This window comes from Lissotriton vulgaris, chromosome 1_1, assembly GCF_964263255.1.
Source record: "Lissotriton vulgaris chromosome 1_1, aLisVul1.2, whole genome shotgun sequence".
NCBI classification, from domain to species: domain Eukaryota; kingdom Metazoa; phylum Chordata; class Amphibia; order Caudata; family Salamandridae; genus Lissotriton; species Lissotriton vulgaris.
This window is the reverse complement of record NC_141685.1, coordinates 101,126,550-101,146,100: the sequence shown is the minus strand read 5'-3', so window position 1 is coordinate 101,146,100 and position 19,551 is coordinate 101,126,550. Positions and strand designations below refer to the sequence as shown.

General features: G+C 45.7%; 1 protein-coding gene across 1 annotated transcript; it reads left to right on the top strand.

The window, feature by feature from the left end:
- The first annotated feature begins 8,169 nt into the window (after positions 1 to 8,169).
- On the top strand, positions 8,170 to 10,539 carry LOC147737590 (uncharacterized). The gene has a single exon (XM_086936397.1). It carries the CDS (start codon positions 8,182 to 8,184, stop codon positions 10,537 to 10,539), a length of 2,358 nt encoding a protein of 785 aa, XP_086792523.1. The 5' UTR covers positions 8,170 to 8,181.
- Positions 10,540 to 19,551: the final 9,012 nt, after the last annotated feature.

The window sequence follows — 19,551 nt, the reverse complement described above, 5'->3', positions numbered from 1 at the left end:
CGGGGTTGCCACGACGGATTTCCTGAAAAGCAAATGCAATCAAGATTAGAGTGTCCCAGCAGTGCTCCCAGACCACGAAACTCACCCACAAACACCAGGAAGCCCCCCAAACAGGCCCCCGAAAACGCTACATAGAGCAAAATGTCAGAAATAGCCCCCAAAAAAAATCGGCCTGGATTTTGTCCCAACCACTTCTACCCGGTATTAGACCTTCCCAGGAATGCCCCAAGACCCGCCAACCCACCCGCCAAGAAGCATAACACCCCCAAACAGGCCAAAAGCAAAATCTCATACTTGCAATATTTCCCGGCCTTCGGTCCAAACGCGCTGCGTAGCTAGGCCATAAGTCGGGGTTGGCACGACGGATTTCCTGAAAAGCAAATGCAATCAAGATTAGAGTGTCCCAGCAATGCTCCCAGACCACGAAACTCACCCACAAACAGACGGAACCTTCCCTAAGAGCACCTAAAAGGCAAGCAAGTCATCAAAAACACAAAAAAATTTCTTCCTGGGATTTGGTCCAAACCACTTTTATCCGGTATTAGAGCTTCCCAACAATGGTCCCAGAGCCATCAACTCACCTGCAAAGAGGTACAACAACACCCCCACAAGTGCTGAGTCTTTCTTCATTGGGCGTAAACCAGCCCTCTGGTTTGATGGAAATAGGAGTCTGGAGGAGGAGGATAGAGGAGCATGTTCTTCTGAACTTGTGAACCTGAGGAATGCAGACTGCGGCACCTTCAAATCAATTAGCAAACCAGCGAAGACAGTTCTGCTGATGGGCTTGATTTTGTGATTATCTGATTAAAGTTTGAAATATATTAACTGTGCACAACAAAGAAAGACAGACACACAGGAATAAAAGTGAATAGGGACGAAAAAGAAAGTTATTGATTCGTTGTCTCATTTTCAGGGCTCGGTATCACGGTCCAGGAATAAGAATAAGGCTTCGTCATCATACTCTGCGAATTCAGGCAGGGTGAGCTCAGTGTCACCTGACAGAGTAGAAATTCCCTCATCTATGTTGCTGGCCACCTCCTCTTCATCCGGCACGCTCTCTTGTACTCTGAAATCTGGTGGTATGAGGTGCTGATTCATCTTGATCATTGTTAACCTCTCCACATTTTTGGGCGAGAGGCGGCTCCGTTTGGGAGTTACAATCCCACCAGCCGCACTGAAAACCCGTTCAGAAGACACGCTTGCGAGTGGGCAAGACAAGTAGTTTAAAGCCAGGTTGGTGAGCTGTGGCCACAATTCTTTTTTCCCATGCCAATACGCCAATGGGTCAGAATTAACATAGACCTCTGTTGAGTCATTCAGATAGTCCTTCACCATCGACTCAAGGTCCTCATCCAAGGTTCCTCCACTTTGCTTAGCTCTTGCTGTGCCTCTGACCTTTTGAGAACCAAACCCACGCAGAGCTAGCCAATCCTCTTCAGCCTCCAATGTTTCTGTTGTGTTTCGTGCAGATGATCCGGTTGCCGGTGTCTTTAACGGCTGAGAGGTCACTTGTGCCACAGCCACAGGTGCAGAAGTGGATTGTTTTGACTGGGGATGGCCTGCTGATGTACTGCCATTTCCTTCAATTTCCAGCCGTTCTGTTTCAAACCTCTTGGCTGACAAGGCTAGCCAACGTTTGTACTTTGGAACATGTTCATCATCAAAAGGAAAGAATGCTTGGCCTGCCAGCGCCTTTTTGTAGCGTGGATCCAGAATAGTAGCACAAATGTAATGCTGTTCTGAGTGGATCTTTTTAAGACGTTCATCACCTTGTAGGAGCTCTAATAATTGCTCAGCCAGAAGCAAAGAGTCTTGGTTTTTGTCATCTTTTCCAAACACAGAACACACCTCCTTCAGTTGGTCCTCCAGCATGTACAACAATGGGATAGCTTTTCCCAAATTAGAGTCCTCCTTGCTGACTGCACGCGTGAAGAACTCAAAAGGACGAAGCATGCGTGTCAGGCTTTCAACTATGTTCCATTGCGGCCCACCCACCCTCAGCTCCTCTGTACCCTCTTTAAGGAAATATTGATCGAGTTCCGTATACTGCTCATACAGACGCTCAAGCATGTAGAAGGTTGAGTTCCAACGTGTTACCACCTCCTGGATGAGTGCTTTCACTGGCATTTGACGTTGATATAGCAGGCTCCTCAGCTGCTTCCGGGCCTTAAAAGAATGGCTGAAATGCTTGCACATTTTTTGGCAGGTCTCCAATACACTGTACGCTGCACTGCCTTTATTACCCAAGAATTTTTGGACAACCAGGTTTATACAGTGCGCCAAACACGGCACTCTGAAATAGTAACCGTCCCTCATGGCTTTAACTATATTGGCGCCATTGTCCGTGGAAACATAACCAACCTTGCGTTTTAGTGGGGACAGCCAGTTAAGGACCTTTGTGTTAAAGACATCCAAAATGTTTTGTGCTGTGTGACGTTTCTCCAAACCAAACATGGCTAGTGTTGCATGTTTCCGAGCAGCTTTAAAAACAATGTTCGTGTCAACACCTGTGTTTAGCTTTGCTTTAGCCCCTGAAAAAGAGACCCAGTGTGCAGTGATGCACATGTAATCAGCGCCTGCGCCACTGGTCCACATGTCTGTTGTCAGATGTATAGTGTGAACAGCACTCTTCTGCAAAGCTGCCCCAATCACCTTCAGAACATCTTCATGTAGTGCTGGAACCGCAACTCGGGCAAAATAGAACCGGCTAGGAACCTTCCATTTAGGGCAGAGCGCTGCCACTAATTCTAGAAAACCAACCCCTTCTACAAAAGAAAAAGGGAGAAGGTCCAGAGCTAGCATTTTAGCCAGCTTAGTGTTATACAGACGCGTCATTGGGTGGTTGCGTTCATATTGCGCTTCTGTAAACAACATCTTTTTAATGTTGCCCTGGACCAAGGATTTACGGGATGATGATGATATCTTCGACCCAGTTACGCTCGCTGATGAACTTTTCCGCATTGATGTCTCACTCTCTCCCACACTCTTAGTGTGGCTCCCATGGGGTGTGCTGCTGACAGGGGAACTGGGTGTAAGTGAAGTGTTTGAATCGTCTTCTTCCTCCTCGTCATCATCAGATGAAAAATCAACGTTTTCATTGCGTGCAATTCGGGCTTCCTTGATCGCGTGTAGGTGCGCAAACCATTGGACATCGTGCGTTCTCCTACGATGACCTTTCTGGCCTCCGGTACCATAGTTGGTACCAAACTTACTACGACTAACTCGAAGCTTACAAATGCTACAAATGGCTACGTTTTCCTTTTTTGGGCAAACACTAAAGAAGTCCCAAACTGGAGACTTGAAATGTCTTTTGGGGCCGGAGGAGGCGGCGATTCTGGTGGTGGTGGTCCTGCTGCTAATGCCAGATGAAGTGGAGGATGTGGATTGCCGAACTTCAGTACGTTTTGCACTTTCACCACCACGAATTGAGGTCGAGGACGAGGTGGGTACCTTCTTGCGAGGAAGAAATATGGAAGCGGTAGGTTTTGGTGTACTACTTAACTCCAAATCTAATGATTCCATTTCCATTGCCTCCTCGCCGACATCATCATCACGCTCAGCAGCTTCTCGGGATAGGGTCAAAATGTCTCTTTGCTGCATGCCCGGTGGGGCTGCAGTGACCTTTGTGATGACTGGCTCGTCGTCATCGTGAGAGGCTTCATCACCAGCAGTATCTGTCACTTCTTGTTGAGCCTCATCACACTCCATAGGTTTGAGTTTTTGGACGACCTTCCTTTTACGCTTAGGTACCGATGTCAGATCATGGTGTGCCTCACTGTCAGACCGCAGTTATGGTTCCCAAGACAGATCACTTGCATCAGAACAAGGTGGGCTTGAAGAAGATGTAGACACCCCCCTTGATCTTTTCCTTGCTAGGGATGTGGAAGACAATGAATGATCATCAGGAGGAGTGGCTTCCAATGATACCTCGGCTTCATTGTCGATTTCCTGATGTGCCCCTACTTCGGGAGGAACAACTATTGTGGGCACTTGTGAACCTCCATGCACCTTTGCTTGCGCATCTCCTTTTGCTGCCTCTCCTTCCACATGTACTTGGGCGTGTACTTGCACATGGTGTTGTTGTTGCGGCTGTGGTTGTTCAACACTTGTCAGATGAGTTACAACAACCTGTGTTGATTCAGGGACATTGCTGCTACTTTCTTGCGATGAGCCAACATCACTGGTCGATGGTGCTCGGAGAAATACACTGACTGCCTCTGAAGCACTCAAGGGCTTTGACTTAAGTTGGCGTGGTGGTGGAGGCACTGAACCCAATGGAGCAGGGGTGCTGCTCCCAGCTTGGTCCCCAGCAGATCCTGCTGCTGCAGGCGTACTTTTTTTTTTCTCCCAAAAAACGTGGCGGGTGGCACACCAGCCTCCTTGGTAACTTGCTTCTTCTGCTCCTTACTAGCAACTTTCTTGCTAGAGGAGCTACGGAGACCTTTCTTTGGGGCCATCTTCTTCAGAGCAGGTCAGACAGCAGGCCGCAGTTGCACGAATTGTAGAGTTGTCTGAGGCCAGACGTGACGTCGCGTGACGTTATGCTGCACACACACACCGCTGCAGGACTTCTTCCTGGCACTAGTGGTTCTCTTGAGTCTTGTGCACCTAAAAAAATGGAAGACAGAGGAACATCAGTTCAGTTATAGAGCACAAAAAAATCGAAAAACACTGCAAAATAAGCACAATCCCAATCCATCCATGCCCTCCATAATGTTTAAATTCAAGACAACCCACAGAAAGACTAGGCCCATGCAAGACTCACTACCCCTGGGCATAAATAAAGGTTGAAAAGTAGGCAAAATGGTTGGAGGCCTAACAACAAAGCCTGCATTCAAAATGGCCACTTGCCTCCTAGCACATGGCCAGGGCCTGCCTGTACCAGCACTCAAAATGGCCCCCACCCACATGGCCTGTCCCCATGAACAATCCAAAAAATCGAATAAAACACAGAAAAATCAGCACAATCCCCATGCCATCCATGCCCTCCATGATGTTTAAATTCAAGACACCCCACAGAAAGACTAGGCCCATGCACCACTCACTACCCCTGGTCAAAAGGCCCCAACAACAGGTCAAAAATCGAAAAACACAGAAAAATCAGCACAATCCCATTCCATCCATGTCCTCCATGATGTTTAAGTTCAAGACAGCCCACAGAAAGACTAGGCCCATGCTAGACTCAAATACCCCTGGTGAAAAGGCCACAAGTACAGGCCCAAAAAACGAAAATCACAGAAAAATCTGCACAATCCCATTCCATCCTTGGCCTCCATGATGTTTAAATTCAAGACAACCCACAGAAAGACTAGGCCCATGCAAGACTCACTACCCCTGGGCATAAATAAAGGTTGAAAAGTAGGCAAAATGGTTGGAGGCCTAACAACAAAGCCTGCATTCAAAATGGCCACTTGCCTGCCAGCACATGGCCAGTGCCTGTAGCTGCACTCAAAATGGCCACCAGCCACATGGCCTGTCCCTCCCCATGAACACCCCCAAAAATCGAAAAACACTGCAAAATCAGCACAATCCCATTCCATCCATGGCCTCCATGATGTTTAAATTCAAGACAACCCACAGAAAGACTAGGCCCATGCAAGACTCACTACCCCTGGGCATAAATAAAGGTTGAAAAGTAGGCAAAATGGTTGGAGGCCTAACAACAAAGCCTGCATTCAAAATGGCCACTTGCCTCCTAGCACATGGCCAGGGCCTGCCTGTACCAGCACTCAAAATGGCCCCCACCCACATGGCCTGTCCCCATGAGCAATCCAAAAAATCGAAAAACACAGAAAAATCAGCACAATCCCCATGCCATCCATGCCCTCCATGATGTTTAAATTCAAGACACCCCACAGAAAGACTAGGCCCATGCACCACTCACTACCCCTGGTCAAAAGGCCCCAACAACTGGTCAAAAATCAAAAAACACAGAAAAATCAGCACAATCCCATTCCATCCATGCCCTCCGTGATGTTTAAGTTCAAGACAGCCCACAGAAAGACTAGGCCCATGCTAGACTCAAATACCCCTGGTGAAAAGGCCACAAGTACAGCCCCAAAAAACACAAATCACTGAAAAATCAGCACAATCCCAATTCATCCATGGCCTCCATGATGTTTAAGTTCAAGACAACCCACAGAAAGACTCAGTCCACCCACCACTGAGTACCCCTGGGCAAAAGGCCCCAAAACAGCCCAAAAATCGAAAATTCCAAAATTTTAATTGCAGCAACTGTAATGCCCCAAACAAACTTACTTGTAAAATTTCTGATCCAACAGTGATCCAAAGAAAGTCAAAAAGGCCTCAAATCCAAATATCCAGCAGCATCCACAAAAAGTAATCCTTCCAGCTCCAGACCCAAATGAAAAGTGACCAGGAGATGGACAAAGCACTGGGAGGAGCCTGCTGAACAGGAACAGGAAGTTGAAGACTGTGGGGCACTTCCTTCCTCCCACCCCCCTGCCCCCCTCCCCAAAATGGACTCCTCGCTAAAAAAGTGCAGGCAAATGTCAAACTAAGGAGTTATTCAGATAAAAATCATCATTTCTAGAAGGTTTATGCTGCTTGCTGGTGGATTTCTTGTGCAGAATTGCAAATTTATATTTTCGCTCGCCGCATCTCAAATCTCGCAATTGCGAAGTACCGCGAGACGTGATCTCGCCGTACTCGCGTTGACAAACTATCGCTGGCAAGCCGCGATGACGTAATCGCGCTCGCCAATTCCCGCGGGATCACACAGCAAGATCCAAAATGGCGCAGCACTCGCAAACTATCGAAAAAAACAACTCGGCAAACGATGATAAACGCCGCGCGCCGCAAAAATTGTATCACCAACGCCACGCGCCGCCAAAAAAATCCGCTGCGTGCGAATTTGCGGATTTTGCGGGAAATTCGCAAATCTCGCGGATTGCGAATTTCCCAAAAATCCGCAAAATCCGCGAGCGTAACGGATTTTCCGCCCATGCTTAGTGCTTCACACAGCCTCAAAGTAAAGAGTTCAGAAGGTTTAATCAAGTGTGAGTTATCAGAATTGAATGGCTTCTTAAATGTAAATCAAACCCAAATGTAGGTCCAGTGCAAGCACTAATTGCAAACACATTTTCATTACCAGAAGATATTTTATTACTTACAAATGTAAGCAGATAAGAGGAGGTCCATGCACTGCTCATTAAAGTAAGTTAACTATTGATGTTAATTCAATCTGATGGAAGGTCCTAGAGAAGCTGACCACGAGCTAAAATATATCCTTGCTTAAATGTCAGCGGCATTGTTAGAACTACTTGAAAGTGAGGGAACACATTTTTGTCATCTGATTATTAAAAGACCAGAGAGAACAAACACAGTGTAAACGAAAGTCCTTGTTAAATGTCTTTCCTGGATTTCAAGAAAGTGAACACACTCAAATAGGACTCAGTAGCCAAAGATACTCTCTGCTAGAAGTAATAAACTTTAATGCCAAACTAGTTTAAAACTATCTTTCTTGCAATATCCACGTCTTCCCCTGCCTCTGTATATCTGAACTCAACATACTCTGTACAGTTTTCGGAAGCCCTTAAAACCCACTTTGTTCAGGCTATCTTGAATTATTGTCATTATGATAATGTCCAAATATACTGTTCTAATCCTGCCACTCAATGTTTTAAGCAATCTGACATTATTGAGACATTTCAAACTATAAAATAAATAAATAATAAAATCACAGTGCCATATCTAATATATAGAGAGGATGATGCCGCCATCTCTATTTATCAAACTAATTTAAAACTTAGGCAAACATTTGAAATACATCACACTGCTGTGGTAGAAATGAATCATAAATGTTGATTGTCTCACAAAAGGAAATGGACAACATGTCTCAGTAGCCATAGTGCTTAATACCATTTGCAAGGAAAAGCAAAGTTAAAAGGAAATGTTTATTTTGCTAATGGTAATCCTTAGTGTTTTCTTGTCTTGCCATAACTTGTATGCAAAAGCACTTGTAAACACTAAACACCAGTCTAACATCTTATCTCTGCTTTATAAAACTCCTAAATTAATGTGGGAAATGCTTGACTCACAAAATGAGTAACTGCTGATATGAATCCATCCGGAGACTGTATCAGACTGTAACCTGTTAGAGACGTCGTCCAAAGTGCAATAGGAATGCTCCAGGAAGATTTGAAGGATGAATAAGCAAAGATGCCTGTTGAGATGAGATGCCAGAAAAGTTTCACTCAAAAATTCAATTTCACTCAACATGAGAGAACACACACTGGTCAAAAACCTTATCAGTGCTCGGAGTGCCAGAAAAGTTTCAGTCATAAATTCAATCTCACTCAACATGAGAGAACACACACTGGAGAAAAGCCGTATCAGTGCTCGGAGTGCCGGAAAAGCTTCAGTCAAAAGTTCAAAGTCACTCAACGTGAGAGAACACACACTGGAGAAAAGCCTTATCAGTGCTCTGAGTGCCAGAAAAGCTTCAGTCACAAAGCCAATCTAACTCAACATGAAAGACTACACACTGGGCAAAAACCGTATCATTGCTCAGAGTGCCAGAAAAGCTTCAGTCTCAAAATTAGTCTCATACGACATGAGAAAACACAAACTGGAGAAAAGCTGTATCAGTGCCCGGAATGCCAGAAAAGTTTCAATATCAAAGCCAATCTAACTCAACATGAAAGAATACACACTGAGCAAAAACCGTATCATTGCTCAGAGTGCCAGAAAAGCTTCAGTCTCAAAATTAGTCTCATCCGACATGAGAAAACACACAGTGGACAAAAGCCATATCAGTGCTTAGAGTGCCAGAAAAGTTTCAGTCAAAAGTTCAAAGTCACTCAACATGAGAGAACACACACTGGAGAAAAGCCTTATCAGTGCTCTGAGTGCCAGAAAAGCTTCGGTCACAAAGCCAATCTAACTCAACATGAAAGACTACACACTGGGCAAAAACCGTATCATTGCTCAGAGTGCCAGAAAAGCTTCAGTCTCAAAATTAGTCTCATTCGACATGAGAAAACACACACTGGAGAAAAGCCTTATCAGTGCTCAGAGTGCCAGAAAAGCTTCAGTTTCAAAATTAGTCTCATTCGACATGAGAAAACACACACTGGACAAAAGCCATATCAGTGCTCGGAGTGCCAGAAAAGTTTCAGTCATAAATTCAATCTCACTAAACATGAGAGAACACACACTGGAGAAAAGCCTTATCAGTGCTCGGAGTGCCGGAAAAGCTTCATTAGCAAAGCCAAACTAACTCAACATGAAAGAATACACACTGAGCAAAAACCGTATCATTGCTCAGAGTGCCAGAAAAGCTTCAGTCTCAAAATTAGTCTCATTCGACATGAGAAAACACACAGTGGACAAAAGCCATATCAGTGCTTAGAGTGCCAGAAAAGTTTCAGTCAAAAGTTCAAAGTCACTCAACATGAGAGAACACACACTGGAGAAAAGCCTTATCAGTGCTCTGAGTGCCAGAAAAGCTTCAGTCACAAAGCCAATCTAACTCAACATGAAAGACTACACACTGGGCAAAAACCGTATCATTGCTCAGAGTGCCAGAAAAGCTTCAGTCTCAAAATTAGTCTCATTCGACATGAGAAAACACACACTGGAGAAAAGCCTTATCAGTGCTCAGAGTGCCAGAAAAGCTTCAGTTTCAAAATTAGTCTCATTCGACATGAGAAAACACACACTGGACAAAAGCCATATCAGTGCTCGGAGTGCCAGAAAAGTTTCAGTCATAAATTCAATCTCACTAAACATGAGAGAACACACACTGGAGAAAAGCCTTATCAGTGCTCGGAGTGCCGGAAAAGCTTCATTAGCAAAGCCAAACTAACTCAACATGAAAGAATACACACTGAGCAAAAACCGTATCAGTGTTCGGAGTGCCAGAAAAGCTTCAGTCTCAAAATTAGTCTCATTCGACATGAGAAAACACACAATGGACAAAAGCCATATCAGTGCTCAGAGTGCCAGAAAAGTTTCAGTCTTAAATTCAATCTCACTAAACATGAGAGAACACACACTGGGCAAAAACCGTATCAGTGCTCGGAGTGCCAGAAAAGCTTCAGTCTCATAATTAGTTTCATTCGACATGAGAAAACACACACTGGACAAAAGCCATATCAGTGCTCGGAGTGCCAGAAAAGTTTTAGTCATAAATTCAATCTCACTCAACATGAGAGAACACACACTGGAGAAAAGCCTTATCAGTGCTCGGAGTGCCGGAAAAGCTTCATTAGCAAAGCCAAACTAACTCAACATGAAAGAATACACACTGGGCAAAAACCGTATCAGTGCTCGGAGTGCCAGAAAAGCTTCAGTCTCATAATTAGTTTCATTCGACATGAGAAAACACACACTGGACAAAAGCCATATCAGTGCTCGGAGTGCCAGAAAAGTTTTAGTCATAAATTCAATCTCACTCAACATAAGAGAACACATACTGAAGAAAAACCTTATCACTGCTTGGAGTGCCAGAAATGTTTCTGTCTGAAATCCAGTCTTATTCGACATGAGAAAACGCACACTGGAGAAGAGCCTTAACGGTGCCTGAAAAGCTTCATTCACATAGGCAATCTCATTCAGCATGAAAGAATACACACTGTTCGGAGATAATCTCAAAAGTTTTCTGGGTGGCTAGGAAAGCTTCTTTAAATAGGCTTGTTTTCACTTTTTTATGCATTGTAAGATTAGTTATATTATTCTGTTTTGGATACAGAGAATTCCAAAAGTTTTTTTTTTCACCGTAGGGTTTTTCAGTTGTTCCTGGCATAAACTATCCGATTTATATCACAAGATTTCAGGTTGCTCTTTGGAATATAGTTCAGTTTCAGTCACTGGTGACATTTAGGTCCATGCCTACCCTTTACTTTAAAGACAGTGCAGAGGATTTAAAATGTTGTTCTGTATGCCATTGGAGGCAAATACAGTTATTCAGTATCAAGGCTCTGGTCCTCTAAATTTGGTGAGAATTCTGTACTATCTGAAGCATTTTTTCAGCAAAGTTTACACATTGAAGCGTTGCAGTATCCAACACACCGTGGGATCATGCTCCAGACGGAATTGTGTAAAGAAAAGAGATTAGAATCCAATCAAACATCAAATCCAATTTATAGCCTTTTACCAGAAAACCAGACATGGCCATAAAGGAGAAACTTATAAACATAGATATATTTCTAGAGGTTTCAGTCATATTATCCTATAACATGCACACAAAGACGCAAGTTTTGTCATTTGGTGTATGGTGGAGATGGAGCACCGTCGTTTTTCAGCAGTGCTCGCCTCACCAAACTAGCGGTTCTTTCACTCTGTTCAGAGTTGGAGAAATCACAGGCTGTACATAGGCGGAGCTTCAGCTGCTCCACAGGCATAATCCTTTGACCTGCTGGTTCATGCTCAACAGGGCCATTGGGTGAAAATGGCATTCATCTTTCCCTCAGTAGGAAGTGATGACCTTCACTTTTTCTGCCTACCCAAGATCGCCTGGGGATTTATGGTAGTCGAGTGTAGGAAAACGCAGTGACCCCTTCATCCGGGGGCGAAAGCTCCTTCTGCATCAATTTGGCCATTATATATTTGTAATCGTTACGAAGGGATCTCAATTCTCGTGACTCTTTCATTCAGTATGCCCTTGCTAATTAACCCACATTTAAGTCACAGCAAATATAGGATCTAGAATTCACATAATAATTTTTCATAATCGATTACTCTGCTCAAGCTCTGTCTTAGCACTTCCCCTAACTGAAGTAAACTCCTCCGTAACTTCGGCGTGCGGCAGCACCATAACCCTTTCTAATGAACGTGGACTACATCCACATGATCCTTCACTAATGTCATGAGGGGGCACGCATGTTAAACACCAATTTGCATTGACACCGTTATTGTAATTACAGAATTACACTTGCCATCGCTGCCCGATTAAGGAATATACATTTTTATATCTGACAATTTGCCTATGTCTGCTCCCCTGCTTAAACAAAGCACCTGAATCCGCACAAATTATTCCAACACAAAGGTATGTCCCAACACGATTGTGGCAAGAGTTAGCACCAACGTATTAATTCATAATTGAAACCTCAAGCTTTCATCTTCACCCAGACAGGGTATTTCTCCAGCTCCTTGAACTGGAAGATACTAGGTCTGTTTACACTTCATACATTGTCATCCTCACATCTATTCTATCCTGTTTTTCCCCTTACATATCCTCCCTATGATGACCTATATTATTTCTTTTGAAAATACTACCCAACGGCCACAGTCCATGTCCTGAGGAGACCCATAAGGAATAGGAGTCGAAATCCATCAATAATATCTGAGAGAGGAGATGCCACCCAAGACACAACCAGTTAGGGGCATAAAAAAGGATTTTGCCACATCTATATATTGCCCTGTTTGGACTATCCGTCCAGTTCCCTTACCATACCTCTAACCTATGGGGAGCTCGCTGATTACAAAAACTACTTTGCCATGCCTTTAGAAGTTCTATGGACTGGTATTTCACAATATAATTGTTTCTACACATATGTCTCACATTTTAATCGCTCTGGTATTGTTTTATAGAATATGTACCGGTTTTTGTAGAATTGATGTCCTTCTGTGCTTCTTACCAACATATGCCTTTAAACAATATATATGCACACATATATATACGTATAAATGTGTGGGTGTGTCGGTGTAAATATAAATAAATGGATAATATATTGGTTTGTTAGCAAATAAGTGCTTTTTTTGTTCTACTCTTGTAATTCAGTTTGAATTTTTTGGGAAGGTATTTTTGCATGTTTCCTTTTATATGAAATTCATTATTTGTGTGTTTGTTTTAAAGAAACTAAGTACTGCCCTGAGAATTTGTTACTTGGCAACAAAAATGTTTGCAGAGCGGGTACCAAAAATGGGATGCCTACTTGGTGAAGGTCCAGTGCCTTCAGCTGAGCCGCTAGAATGGCAGCGCCACTGAAGGTACAGAGGTCGCTGCTAGCCGTGGTAGAGCTCACAAAATTTGGTGAACTGTCCTAATGTAGGGGTAAAGGCCATAGCCTCTGCTGGTCCAGTGGGCTTCCCTCCAGGGCCATTAAGACCCCGAAGATGTAAAAATGCCCACAGCTGCAACTGAATATAAAATATCAAACAAACCAGACAGAGTTTATATGAGAACATGGACGAGCTGCCCAATCAGGTGTAAACGTGACTCGAAAGAACTGCAAACTGTCTTGGCATGTATGCCAAAGAAAATCTAACCTAGAAACGCTAATATAAAATAAATCCTTAAAAGTGCTGGAAATGCCAGAAACACTGAAGATAAAATAATCCACCTATTTCAAAAGAGAACTTCCACTCTAGAAAAACGTATCAGTGCTCAAATTCCAAGGCAGTGTCAATCGTGAAAAAGAGTTTGACTCTACATGAGAAAACCCACTTGGTGGAACAAATGGATGCGACTACTAGCTCTGGTCCTATTGTTGGTCAAGAGGAAGGTCCTCAGAAAGAGGCCCCGGAAGATTTTCCCAATTTTAGATTGATCAACCTGTTTGACAATTAGTTTCTGTTCAAGTGAAATTTATGTTTGCGTCTTGCACGAACAGATTGGTAATGCCCTGTCCTGCTTTTGACCCTAAAGGGATTCTGTCTGACCAACCCACAGTGGATTAATGTCTCACACTTTTCCTTCTAGGTGAATAAACATGTTCAAGAGAGGAAATGTCTCTTAATGTCTATTTATTCATTTAGTGGCCACATTTGTCTTTGTCAGTAGAGCGACTTAATCTAATAAACTGAAAAGACTGCATTGTGAGTTTATCTACAAGCTATGATTAGATTATTGTGTCATGATCCTTGAGTAGGAGTGAATGACGCAGTGGCAAGCCGTGAGGTACAGTTACACTATGTTGTTGGAGGCAGCTGCTCAATCAGAGGGATTTGATAGTTGGGAAGCTTGTGCATAAATATATCTCCACTAAGTATCTCGCCGATATAGTTCGGCTGGTACGTACTCTGGCTTTTGGTCTGGTATACTGCAATTGCGTCCAGACCACAAGGTGCTCTCACAGTCCCATAAGCAGTATCGCCTCGTAGAGATAGTGCCATTCAAGGGTATCGAAAGACTTTTCAATATCAACCGCAAATACCGTTGCGTTCTCCTGGTCATAGTGACCAGCCTCCATAATAGCCAGGACGTGTTGAATATATTGGTAGCTATAGTCTGCCCAGGGATAAACCCCGTTTGAGCTGGGTCTTTCGGCCGACAAACATGGCATTGATATGGAAGATAAGTCAGCGGTCCGGCAGCACGTACCGCTGAAGAGAGGTGAAGCGTACTCCCGCTGTGTGCCTCAATCAATCAATCAGGAGTTTGTTAAAGCGCGACTACTCACCCGTAAGGGTCTCAAGGCGCTAGGGGTGGGAGGGGTGGGGGGGTGCAGGTTCCAATCCATCAAGGAGGGGTCTGTCGAAGAGCTAGGTTTTGAGGTTTCTTGCGAAGATGGGGAGCGATGTTGTCTGTCTGAGGTGGAGCGGAAGGGCGTTCCATGCTTTGGCCGCGAGGAAGGAGAAGGAGCGGCCTCCCGATCTGGTCTTTCTGGTGCGGGAGACCACGGCGTAGGAAAGCTGGGCTGATCGTAGGGTCCTTTGGGGTGCGTGGAATTTGAGTCGGCTGTTCAGGTATGCTGGTCCGGTGCCGTGGAGGGCCTTGTGTGCGTGGGTGAGCATCTTAAAGGTGATTCTCGCCTCGACGGGGAGCCAGTGGAGTGTGCGCAGGTGCTGGGAGATGTGGCAGTGTTTTGGCAGGTTGAGGACCAGTCTTGCAGCGGCGTTCTGGATGTTCTATAGCTTGCGAATTAGGTTTTTGTTTATTCCGGCATAGAGTGCGTTGCCGTAGTCGAGTCTGCTGGTGACCAGGGCGTGAGTGACTGTCTTTCGGTGTTCGAGGGGGATCCATTTGAAGGTCTTACGAAGGAGGCGGAGGGTGTGGAAGCAGGAAGATGAGACAGAGTTGATCTGGCGGTCCATTTTGAGCTCGGAGTCCAGGATGATTCCCAGGTTGCGTGCGTGGTCTGTGGGGGTTGGCGGGTTTCCGAGGGCGGTCGGCCACCAGGTGTCGCTCCAGGCGTCGGGGTTTGGGCCCATGATGAGTACTTCTGTTTTGTTGGTGTTTAGTTGAAGGCAGCTGTTTTTCATCCATTTGGCGACGGCTTCCATGCCTTCTCGAAAGTTGCATCTGGTGGTGTTGGGCTCGTTGGATAGGGAGAGGATGAGCTGGGTGTCGTCTGCATATGACACAATGTTGAGTCCGTAGGTTCTGACGATGGGGCAGTGGAGCCATGTAGACGTTGAAGAGCGTCGGGCTGAGGGAGGAGCCCTGGGGGACTCCGCAGGTGATCGGTGTGGGGTCCGAGAGGAAAGGGGGGAGTCTGACCCGCTGCGTCCTGCCGGAGAGGAAGGAGCAGATCCAGTCGAGGGCCTTGTCCTGGATTCCTGCATCGTAGAGTCTGCGTATTAGAGTGCGGTGGGAGACTGTGTCGAACGCCGCTGATAGGTCGAGGAGGATGAGGGCTACTGTGTCTCCTTTGTCCAGTAAGGTGCGGATGTCGTCTGTTGCGGCGAGGAGGGCGGTTTCCGTACTGTGGTTTTTTCCGAAGCCGGATTGGGAGGAGTCGAGGATGTTGTGTTCTTCAATGAATGTGGCGAGTTGGCTGTTGATGGCTTTCTCGATTACTTTCGCTGGGAACGGGAGCAGGGAGATGGGTCTGTAGTTTTTGAGGTCGGTGGAATCCGCGGAGGGTTTCTTTAGGAGGGGGTTGACCTCGGAGTGTTTCCAGTCGTCGGGGAACGAGGCGGTCGCCAGGGAGCGGTTGATGGTTTGGCGGAGCATGGGTGCGACGGTGTTGGCGGCTCTGTTGAAGATGTGGTGGGGCAGGGGTCCTTGGGGGCCCCTGAGTGGATTGACTTCATTGTCTTCAGTGTGTCTTCGGTGGTGAGGGCTGTCCAGTCATCAATCGCTGGTTTCCGGGTGTCGGGGGTGGTTGGTGAGGGTTCAGTGTGTTGGTTGTCTTCGTTGAAGTTGTCGTAGATGCTCTTTATTTTGTGGTGGAAAAAGATGCTGAGTTTGTCGCAGAGGTCTTGTGAGGGAGGGATGTCAGTAGACTCGCTGGTGGGTTGGGCGAACTCCTTGATGATGCTGAAGAGTTCTTTGCTGTTGTGTGCGTGGGTGGAGATTCTGTCTTCAATCGCTTTTTTCCTCGTTTCTCTGATGAGTTGATGATGGGCGTTGGTGGCGGCTCTGAAGTTGTTGTGGGCTTCTGTGGATTTGGTGTTTCTTCAGGCCTTTTCAAGGTGGCGGCATGTGCGCCTGGACTCTCGAAGTTCGGTGGTAAACCATCTGGCTTTCTTGGCACGGGTATTGTTTTTCTTGAGGGGGGCTATGGTGTTGGTGCTGTCCGAGATCCATCTATGCAGGGTTTGGGCTGCGGTGTTGGGGTCGTCGTATTCCGCGATGGTTGGGGTGGAGTTGTTGAGTGAGGAGGTGAGCTGGTCATCAGTGATTTTGGTCCAGTTTCTTTGTGGAAGCAGGTGCTGGTGTCTGTGGATAGTGGGTGTTCTGAAGGTGAAGTGGACACAACGATGGTCGGTCCATGGGAGTTTGGTGGTGTGGCTGAAGGTGATGGAGTTTTCTGTAGTGAAGAGGGGGTCGAGGGTGTGTCCTGCTGAGTGCGTGGGCTCGGTCACGATCTGGCGGAGTCCAATGTTGTGGAGGTTGTCCAGGAGGGATGTGGTGTTGGGGTCCAGTTGATTGTCGAGGTGGAAGTTGAGGTCTCCCAGCAGGGTGTAGTTGGTGGATGCGATGGCCTGCGGGGAGATAATGTCCGTGATGGAGTTGGCGAAGGGTCCGCGGGGTCCAGGGGGTCGGTAGATGAGGGTTCCTCGGAGGGCGGCGGTGGGGCTGGCCAGTATCTTGAAGTGAAGGTGTTCCATCAGTTCTGTGGACTCGTCAGGGAGTGTGCTCAGGCGGAGGCTGGATTTGTGGACGATGGCGATTCCTCCTCCTGGGTGGATGGGGCGGTCCTTCCTGGAGATCTTGTATCCTTGGGGGATGGGGATGGCGATGTCCGGTCCCGAGGTGGTGTTGGTCCAGGTTTCGGTGAAGAATGCTACATCTGGGGTGGTGCCTCCTCTCTCCAACCCTCACCTGACACCACAGAGGCGGTAAGACAAACAGGGCTAAGCCCAATTAAAACTTTTGTGTGGTGCAGGCAAGCAGCGCACACCCCTGAAATTGGTTACTGCCTGGAACACCATTTTGGAGCACCAGCAAGGGGGCTGCCCACTTATATACCTTAGGATGTATTGTGCTCTCACCCTTAAAAAAGATGCAATCCCAGAGAGAACACGACTATACACCCTCATGTGCCTATGAGGAGGTTTGGCCCCCACAATGACAGCTTCCTGCAGAGCTGGATAAGTTATTTCCCCAAGCAATATCTCATAGCCATATCATAGAGCTTGCCCCTCTGCCGAAGAGTGTCGCCAAACTGTCGGCCTATGATTACAGAGGTATACCGGGGGAAGTAGTTCAGTTACGACAAGAACTACAAAAGGCTCACGTGATACATACACTGAGTCATCAACGTGATGGCGTTCACGTTGCAGGGAATTCATTGGCTGATGAAGCCACGAATGCATCTGTGCAAACGGCTTCCGTAGCTGCAATCACTCGTTCAGAAGCAAAAATAAACGTTGAAATAATGTTGGCTGTCAATGCTTCAAGCAAAGACAGTGGTAAAACATTACCAAAAGGGTTTCCACTCAAATACTCATACATAACTGATGCGAACAATGTTCCATTTGCTCGAATCCCTGGAGTGGGGGATAGAGTAATTTCAAACATGAAACATAGATTAGGACTAATCTTCAGCAGCACATGAAGGGCTCGCCTTTGTACATGCAGGTGTTTCCACCACAGTGTCATTATTAAAGCAGAGATACTGGTGGCGGCGCATGAGGAAACAAACCAGAAACTTTGTTTTGGAATGTGAAATATGCCAAAAGATGAAAGTCTCTACTGTGAAACGTCCTGCGCCCCTGTTGATTTCAGATAAACCATTAGCTTGCGTTTACCTGGACCACTGCGATCCCTTACAGAGGGATGGCAACTATAAATATATCATGCTCGCAATGGATTTGTGTTCAAGATTCATTTGGCTGTGGCCTCAGCGCTCAGCTGATGCTCGAAGTGTTATAAAAGATTTGCTAGTCTTTATCGGCACATACACAGTTGGCATGCTACATTCGGACCAGGGTCCTGCGTTTAGCTCTCGAGCTTACAAGGAGGTCATGGCCAATCTGGGCGTTGCATTGCGGTACTCTAGTTCATTCCATACTGAGGGAAATTCGGTAGTGGAGAGGAAAAAACGGGACATAAAGCAATCTATAACAGCTAGGGTAGGGTATTAGTTTGGGTGACGGGTGGGTCAAATATCTAATAAGTGTCTAATAAGTGTCCAACGTAGTCTTAACAATCTGCCAAGAAGTTCTCTAGGGGGTATCACTCCATATGAAGTCCTTTTTGGGACCAGAATGTTAGTAGCGGAGCTCGATTGTCAGACTTCAATGGTAGACCAAAAACTCTTTGATATCAAAGATCGTTTGGCTGTCTTTCAGGACTTAAATGAAATAAGAACGAAACAAAGTAACGCGCTCCTGAAGCCAACCACCACTGAAGAGAAACCGACCGTCCCAGCAAGGCCTGTCTGGATCCCAAAGCTTGGTGATGTGGTCAGAGAAAAGATCGCGGACAAGAAGAAATGTGTGCCTATTTACTGACAACCAATACCTGTCCTAGCAATCCACAGATCAAGAACAGTATTACTGCCGCCCTTACTGGAAAAAAGGAGAACCGGTTCATGTCTATCGACCTGGTCAAACCACATCATGTGGCCGATCATAAGCAGTAGGCCAAGTGGACTCCGCCAATGTAGCAGACACCCAGCTCTGGCTACTATCCAAGAGGTTCAAACTGAGAGACTCATCACCTTTGAAGAATCTGCAGTGCAAAATGAAGGACTAAGCAACAAAGCTATGAAACTTGTTCCTCCTGAAACCCAAATAACAGTTTGTCAAGAAATGCCTGTCTACTATGAAGTAGCATCTGACTACTCAAATGTTACTAGTAATCCTGAGGTTTCAGCGATTTCAACGAATCCTGATGCAATCCCAACAATTGACAGAACTGCCTCTGGCTATTTCATTAACTTTTATACGTTTTCTGAGGATCCAAGCAAACCTGAAACTGCGCCAGTAAAAAGAACTTCGAAAGAACAAGCAACAGACCTTTTTCATCACCTAGAAAATACTTATCTGGTTTCACCATGGATTGAACTTTGGATTGTGTTGGGTGTGCTTTTTCTTCTACTTTGGTTGACTCTGGTACTAACTATGGGAATGCTGATAAATGGAAGATATGTAAAAATGGACACAGCAAGTAAGAACATCAACTTACTTCTCAAGCCACACAAATCATCCCATCGTGAACAAAGAGACTTGTCATCAGTGAATATCACAGCC

Excerpts from the sequence above, each read along its gene's own strand:
- LOC147737590 (XM_086936397.1), top strand. The coding sequence starts at position 8,182 with ATGCCTGTTGAGATGAGATGCCAGAAAAGTTTCACTCAAAAATTCAAT.